An 8,694-nucleotide genomic window follows, 5' to 3' on the forward strand; every position below is an offset into this window, starting at 1 on the left:
TATATATATATATATATATCAAATTTCTTGCGATTTATCCATGTGCGGCGCCCAAGCAAATAGGTGTCCTCCCTAGGTAATTTCGACATTCCGAACGCTCTGGTACAGTTTATTTTGCCGTCAGAGGTCATTTTGATGAATTCACAGATTTGCGTGTCAATTTTCTCGTGTCGAAATTATAGCAATATGGGTGTCCTTTCCTACCAAAATGGGTATCCCGGACGCGTTGGTGCAGTCCAATTTGTCGTCGGAGGTCATCCGGAAAAGTTTGCATTTTCACCCGTCCTTTGGGCTTAATTGAAGTCCGATTTCGTGCAATTTCGTGAACTTTGTGTATTTGATGTGTGTATATGACGAAAAAGGTTGTGACGATGTTTTCTTAAGGCTTGAAGTCCTATCTGGAACTTTTCCCTTGAGTCTTCGCAAAACAACCCATAACCATAACCACTCGTTTATAAGACGGTCTTGTGCCAAAGATGCTAGACATCAAAGGAAAATAGGAATTGACTAGAATTTTCTAAAAGGGTGAGTCTCAATTCTAGTTTTCTAGGACGGTCAATAGGAACTCCTAGAACTAGATCCTAGGCTCTAAGGAGAAGAAAAGAAGACCTCACAAAAATGAGGTCAACACATGTCTGATCTTTGAAATGGGACACATGTATGCTATGCTGTTTTACTTTTAGATATTTAAAGAGCATATGATGTCACATAATGTTCTTTTTGGAATTTAAATAACATGTGATATTAGGTGTATTTGAGAATATACCCAAAAATTATTCAAGTAATTTGAGCATTTGAGATTGAGCATCCAGAAAGCACTGACTCCATAATGCACATATCAGAATTTCCAATACAGCATTTGTTGTTCATTTTCAGTTATATGACATAAAAAGTACTAACTAATCTTAGACCTTGGATGTCATGAAAATATTGTCATTTTATTCCTGCTAGAAGACACCTAACTAGTTATACAATCTAAAATTAATTAGTTGAGGAAAAATGGTTTACTTTTTATCTATTGTATTTCTGTAAGCTACCTATTACACTGTTTAGTTATAGAATCTATCAATTAATTTGGCCTTCAGTTTTAAATTTAAGATCATCATCTTAGGCGTTCATCTGTTTTTTATTTGCAGGACTTACCCGGTTCCAGTGGCATAATGCAGGTAAGTGCTCATACTAAGTTACTATTTTTTAGGAAGATTTGTATGCATACAACTCAAATCCTATGTATTTACATATTTAGCACCTATACTTCAAATTTTACATGCAACGTCACCTGTGCATAAAACGGTATTTTTCACTTTTTAAAAGTTAAAATGGTGGCATTTTTGATGTAATATGAAAAAGTTGGGTGGTAAAAATGTAAAAATGGAAGTTTAGGTGTTGGATATGTAAATACAGAGGAACTGACATGTATGAATGTAAATGCCTATTTTTTATTATATTATTTCCTTATATGCTTTCTTGTGGCTGTATAATTTCTAACTAACCCATGAATTGTGAAGATAATGGGAAGGGATAAGAGACTGGAGTATGCTTCATCGTTTATTAATTGCTACTTCTTTCGGCTTCTGTACTATGCAGGCACTCAGTATCCAATTATGGGTGCAATAAGGTATGCTGATAAAGAGTGATGACTTTTCTTTATGAAGTACAAGATTTAATAAGATGTTTTGTTCTTATTGTCGCATATGATGGGAGGCAGGTGTAGATGTGTGATTTAGTGAAATCTCTTAATAAATCCCATTGATTTGCTTTCTCTAGATCATCATCATTTGTTTTGCCCTAACAATTTTGGGTCATCCTGACATTTTTTTTTGTTTCTGTGAAGCGTTGATTGTTGTGTTGATCCTAATTATTATTATTATTTGTTTTCATGCCTTCCAGTGTTGTGTTTTTGGTCCTTTTTTTTTCCTTTGTATTTGTTCCACATTACTTTTATTTTCATGTTTAGTGTTTCATCTTCTGCTGTTTTGTTGCACATGCCACTGGTAAAATTGCTCTGCATTTTAGCCTTTTTCATCTTTAGTAATGCAATTTAATTGCTACTGTTTTTGCGTTTTCCAGCAGTTAAGATTTACAGAACAAAGCCAGTTTTACTACCCTTCTATTCATAGTATTCTCATATCAAATTATATGCTTAATGAAATTATTTATTTTAGCTACTCAATTTTAACTTACAACTAAAAGCTGCTTTTTATAAAGAAAGGTTACCTTATTATATATTTCTATCATTTAATCATCCTATGTTGTGGACTATCACAAAATTAATTATATAGCCTATAGAAATGAAGCTCGAGGCACTTTATCTTTTATCTCTTATCTCTGTTTAAGTACTCTTTTCTGCTGACGTGTTCAATTGAAAATATAATATGCTTGCCATCTTTTTGATAAATAAGTACGTATTTTATAATCATCATGAAGTGTACTCTTGTCATTTTGTTAAGGTTGTTCCAATAGAATGTGACATGCATCCACAAACATGCATACCACTTTTAATCATGAACCTTTCTCCTATGAAAAATTTTACTAAATATTTTTTCAAAGGCTGATATCATTATCTTTCTTCAACTAAGTTAGAGAATATGGTTTGAAATGTTTATGGATAATGAGACAAAATATGTCCATCATTTGGATAGACATTATATTGTTACAATTATCTTCATCTATGATGAGATTGCACACATTTTCCTTTAAGTACAATGAGCACTGAAGATTTTATGTTTTTTTAAGCCACTGTTGATCCCTGTTTGGGCTCGGTCTTGATAACTCGTTAAACTATATACCTATCACCATCACCGTGGGTGGCTAGCATTCCTCCCAATTCTCCTCCCCTCGGGAGTCGTCACTGTGCTTCTTCCATTACACCCTACTTGACAAAAGAAATCACTCTTATATCTGGGAAGTTAGATGAAATGTGTTTTATATTCATGACGCTTGAAACAGTTCACAGATGTAAATATCTTTAGGTTATAGGTTTGATCATATTCTATTTTTTTACCTGGCTTCTCCTCACTATGTGAGGTATGGGTACTCTAGTTGGTATGTTTTTGCTGTCTGATCCCATGATTGGTCACTGTTTGAGGGGTGGAGTGGACTTAATACGACCATGCTGCTTCTCCATCTTTAGGGCTGGTGACTTTGTAAGTTCCAATAGGGTTCTAATTCCGTCACATTGCTGGTGGATGATATCAATATTCTAAGTTATTGGGCTATGGTTTTTTTTTTTGCTCCACCAACTCACACTTCAAAATAAGTTATTGAAAATTAATTATATACTCTTCTACTAATAGGTTCTTTTGTCAGTAAGTGATGAAGTCTTAAGAACACGTCCTATATGTGATGTGCTGGAAGATACTTGCATATCATCATCTTTTTCATTGGATGAGGTTGTGATCTTATTTTTTTCTCACATTGGTGTAGGCATTTCACGTTCTCTCACCATAAAGATTCATTCTTTTTTTACTTGATAGTAACTAACTTCACCTTTTGGCTTCACGTTCTCCCACCATAAGAAGCATTTCTTTGAACTCAAACATTTGTTTCACTACCTGTAGTCGCTTAATGAATTTGTCTAGTTTCATATGACCATCGAAATCCAGTAAATCAATCTTCACTCTAAAGTCACCATTTCCTCTTATGCTCAATTCCAAACCAACACCGCTGTGATAGCTGAAAAATAAAGTAAAATACAAGGAATTTTAATGTGTTATTGTTTTTTGTAAAGGGATAACCGTCGTGATAGTTACGCATTTAGGAGAATAACGCCGCATTTGAACTACGCAATGAGGAGAGAGAGAATCAAAGTGTGAGGATGAATAGGAGACGGGGAAGAAAGCAACGGGAAGCAATTACCTTGGTTATGAGCAAATCAAATACTCAATACTCTACGACGAATTGGAACTAAAGTGCAAGGAATCAAAGTCCAAGGAAGCCTGAAGGGAGAAAGGAGCGATGTTTGCTATCAAAGTCCAAGGCAATGAATCACAAAATTGGAACTAAAGTGGCAAGCAGCTCGTGCGTGCGATTCATCTACAACAATGAGAGCCACAACAACATTAAATACAATGCCAGTCAAGGCAGAGTCGGTGCCCAAGAGGTTTGCAGTGCGCAGGAACCTTCGTGAAGAAGGCGCTCGCGACTTCTAAAACAAGTCATGCGGGTGACTCAGGGCTATATATGGTTGAACTGAAGGGAAGAGGAGTCATTCCCTTGTCATGCAAAGGAAAAAGAAATGAGGAAGTGCACGTGAGTCCTATGCGCGAGCTGAGGAAGAAATAAGGAAAGTAGAAGCCTCGTGGGTGGAAGATTGAACCAAACGACTCTTTAGCATAGAATAAAGGAAACTCAATGCAAATGATCAAGCCAACCCACTTGTGATAAGGAAGTCGAGCCCTAGCGTGCAATTTCTGGTTTGGGAAGAACTAAAATGAGCTCAAGCAAGAAAGGTTGAGTGTTGGGGCAAGTTGTTGAGTCAAAGGTAATTTTAATTATGTTTTTCAATGTAATTTCAAAACATTTATTTATAGCTATCAAATAATTGATTAGGCTTTGTATCAAATTAAGATTTATAATGATAATCACTTGAAAAAATTTGGAGTAATGAATTTGGAAAATTAAAATAAAATACATATTGATGATAATTGAAAGAAAGCATGATAATAATAATAAAATAATAATATTTATGATCAATTTATTAAAAGTTAAGAATATGATTAACAAAGTTAAATTATTAATTAAAAAATAAAATGAAATAAGATGTAACTAAATAAACAGAATAAAATGAAGATGTAGAATTTATAAGGTTAAGAACTAAACTAAAATAATATGTTAAATTATAATGACTAAGTTAAGAATAAATATAGGTTTTTCAACCATAATTAATTTTTTTAACACGAATACTCGTTACATTGTATTTCAAGTGAAGGAGTTCAATTTAAGGGTAAAAGGTGGAGAACATCGAGGCAAGTACTTATTTTCTTATGTTATATATATATTTTTTTATTTCTTCTAGATCAATTGTATTTACTATTACTAGTTATATTTATTTTACTGCATACTCATGGTTCTATTGATTATTTTTTTTTCATATTGTATGAATGACATGCATTTAGTATTGTTTAAATTATCATAGACATTGGATGTTATAAAAGAATATATAATGTTATATAAATGAGAATGAAATAATCATTTTTATATAGTGATTGTTATAATATTTTTGTATGCGCGTGATTAACTATGATTGAATTCACCCTTTTATGGTATTAGTAGGGGAATACTAATGCACTCGTGCATGTAATTAAAAAATGATATTGATATTGACGTACATTAGTTGATATAATTTTAGACGGTGCTTTTATAAAAGTTGTAAATAAAATGATATAGTAATGAAAATGATATAGTATGACATAATAATGGTTTTGCAATATTTTGATTGATCATATTTATAAATATAAATTGTCAAATGCTCTTTATTAATTTTTTAAAGTTTAACTGAGATGCATATTATTTTTTTTTATTGTGTTATTGTAGTTTAAAAGTATTGAACTTTCACTGTCTATCGTTAGTTTAGTGTTGTTTTAAACTAACATTTTCATGTTTAATAATTAAATTAAAATATGAGCAAAAGAAGAATATTTATAGAAAATGTGAACAATCTTAATAAAGATAAATTTAATTATATTACTTTAATTTACTTTTTTTTGTGGATCTTTCATTTCATTTGGATTATAAACTGTCAGTTATAAAAATAGAATTTTTTTTATTATGACCATCCAACCGTCTGTTCTCGTATTGGTTAATTACTAGCTCTGAGTCGTGTCATGAGAACATGGCTTTTTGTCACTGAGTTTTCTTGGCGTAAAGGGTTTAAATTATTTTCTCCATTCAGGCGATCAACTTTATTGTTGTGAGTGATTTTCTCGTGTTGTTTTCGTTCAAGATCAATGAGTTTCTATTGCAATTGGAGGGTTTTTCTACCATATATGATCTATGGTAAGATTTTGAACATTTCTTTAGGTCTTTTTCCTTGGTGACATGGTGGTTTACTCCTTTTGGGTTTCCAACCAAGGTGTTGAAAGTCAATTATAGGTCTAGGTGGAAGTTGTAGGTACGAGTTGTGGTTGGGGTTTGGATTTCAACTGAAAAATCTTGGGTTTAAATACTTTGACATCAACTAATTTTGTTCTAGGGTTCCTAAATTGTGTAGGTAGATTGAGATAAGTGTTGGGGATACTTGGAGAATACTAAGAAGGAAAAATCTGAAAATCGACAATAGTCAGAGGAGGAAAATATAGTATGCCTGTTGTCCAACTAGGAAGAAAGTAAAGAAACACCAATGAGCGCACGTTGAGCGAGGTATGGGTGACGGGAAGGATTCATTATATGTTTTCTTCAAGATATAGATTCACCACTTGAAGAAGAATAAGCTACATATTTCCTAATAGTAGAAAACATAGAAAATAGTATCAATCAAGAATATAAGAAATCAGACAGCTGAATTAGGAGTATTCTTATTTAAATTGTTTTCAATTTCTCTCTCCAGATTTACCTCTTTTGTTAATTATACATAGTCTTTCTTTATAGCTGAATATATTTAAAGTAGGAATATTTATTACGTTACCTAAAAAGATTGTACAAATTATTATTTATTGGAATGAAAGCAAAGGAAAAAGACATTCAATCTATTTTCTCAAATGTTGTTATGGTATTAGAGCCTCTCGACAAAACTTCTCTTTCGACTCGGCTGGTCTCGACAAAACTATTCTTTCGTCCGAACTCCAACCGCACGCACTTTCTCTCTCTCTCTTGGCTTGTTCTTCTTACTCTCTTCCTCGCATAGATGCTTGTGCCCTTCTTCGTGAGATCCTCTAAACCACCAGATTAGGGCAAGGTTGGCTTCCCTCTATCTCTGTGCTCAACTCGTCTTGCCTGCTCGAAGCGCACGAGCAACAGTTTCCTCTTCGTCTTCCTCGATCGCAGCTTGACACGCCGACTTGACTCCTCCCACGTCGTTCTCAAAGCTAGGGAGCAAACCCTAGATCTTATTTCAGCGCTGAATTCCTCTCTTTGGCTTTGGCTTTGGCTTCGTCTCCTTCGGTCTCTGTTCGAATTCAAGGCAGTGCACGTTTTTCTTCTTCGCACTCAAGGATTGCTAGCAACTGATTACTTTGTTGAATTTGTAGTTTCCCTTTTTTTTGAATTGTTGTTTTTTGGTTTTCTTTGGTTTTAGGTTGATTAATTTAGATCAACAACTTCATTGATAATCAACTTGTAAGTGACAATTCTATTTAGAATGTCTTATGAGAAAACACATGAAATCTTAGCTATTAGATTTATGAGAATGAATTATGCAGCATGAGAATTTCAGTTAAAGATATTTTTGAAATGGAAGGAGCTTTGTATCATATTGATGTGTCTTCTTCAGCACCTACAGAGCCGAAAGATCTTGGTCAATGGGAGGCAAAAGATGCTCGGATCATTTCTTGGATTTTAGGATTTTTTGAGGTTCATATGGTGAACAATTTATAATCTTTTGGCACAATTAAAGAAATGTCAGAATACTTGAAGTGCGTCTACAATCAAGATAATACTGCAATACACTTTCAATTGGAACTTGATATGAATAATTATAGTCATTATAATACCGGAATATTTGCTCCATAATTTAAGAAAGCCATAAATTCTCTCAATTGAACAATATTATTCTGACTTTCTTAATTTATGGAGCAAATATTCTGGTATTATTGCTAAGGTGTCAAAGAAGAATTTAGCTAGTCTTCAGGCCATTGATAAAGCGAGTCGTCGTGATCAGGTTTTGATGAAGCTTAGACCTGAATTCGAAACTGTCGGGCTGGGTTGCTGAATAGAGATGCAGTTCATTATTTGGATGTATGTTTTCGTGAATTACTACGTGAAGAATAAAGATTGCCGACACAAGTCGTTATCAGTGCAGTCGGTGGATCATCTGAAATAGTTAATATTGCATATGTTTTTCAGACCTAAGAGAAGAAAACAATGCAGTGTTATGGCTACAATGTATTTGGTCATATTGTCTGCCATTGTGGTAAGAAGTTATGTATTAAAACCTTACGGTCTGACAATGGTGGTGAATACATGTCTCATGAGTTTCAAGCATTGCTTCATAACAGGGGTATTGTTTCAAAATGTTTATGTTCTTATACACCACAACAGAATCGAGTTGTCAAACGACAAATCCGCATTTGTTGGATATGGTGTGCATATTATTGTTAGAATTTTCCATTCCAGCTAAGTTTTAGACTGAAGTTTTATCTACTGCAATTTATCTGATTAATCGTTTATCATCTCAAGAAATTGAAGTTTGTTTCTCCTTACTATCGAATGTTTGGTAAACATCTTAATTATCATAAACTATATACTTTCGAATGTGTTTGTTTTGTTCATTTATCTGCTCATGAACGTCATAAGTTGGTAGCCCGGTCTATTCGATGTGTCTTTATGGGTTACAGTTCTAATCATAAACGTTTTGTGTTATGACTCGATTAATAATCGACGACGTATCTCTCAGGATGTGATTTTATTTAAAAATGGATACCATTTTCAGCATCCTCTTTCGACGTGTTATACTGTTATACTTCCTCACTTTGATAATTCTTCTTTTGATAAACGATTCAAGCCTGTGTTGGTCTACACACTACTTGGAGAATACTA

General features: G+C 33.5%; 1 protein-coding gene across 5 annotated transcripts in view; it reads left to right on the plus strand.

The window, feature by feature from the left end:
- LOC110026793 (adenylate kinase 5, chloroplastic-like) overlaps positions 1-8,694 on the plus strand; it is a 139,729-nt gene that overhangs the window by 77,497 nt on the left and 53,538 nt on the right. For all 5 annotated transcript variants that reach the window (XM_020727928.1, XM_020727926.1, XM_020727925.1 and 2 more), the window contains 2 exons: positions 1,137-1,166; positions 1,509-1,618. In XM_020727928.1, the coding sequence (XP_020583587.1) occupies positions 1,137-1,166; positions 1,509-1,618 (140 nt within the window). The remainder of the gene's footprint in view (positions 1-1,136; positions 1,167-1,508; positions 1,619-8,694) is intronic.

This window comes from Phalaenopsis equestris, unplaced genomic scaffold (genome assembly GCF_001263595.1).
Source record: "Phalaenopsis equestris unplaced genomic scaffold, ASM126359v1 Scaffold000401, whole genome shotgun sequence".
Lineage (NCBI taxonomy): Eukaryota > Viridiplantae > Streptophyta > Magnoliopsida > Asparagales > Orchidaceae > Phalaenopsis > Phalaenopsis equestris.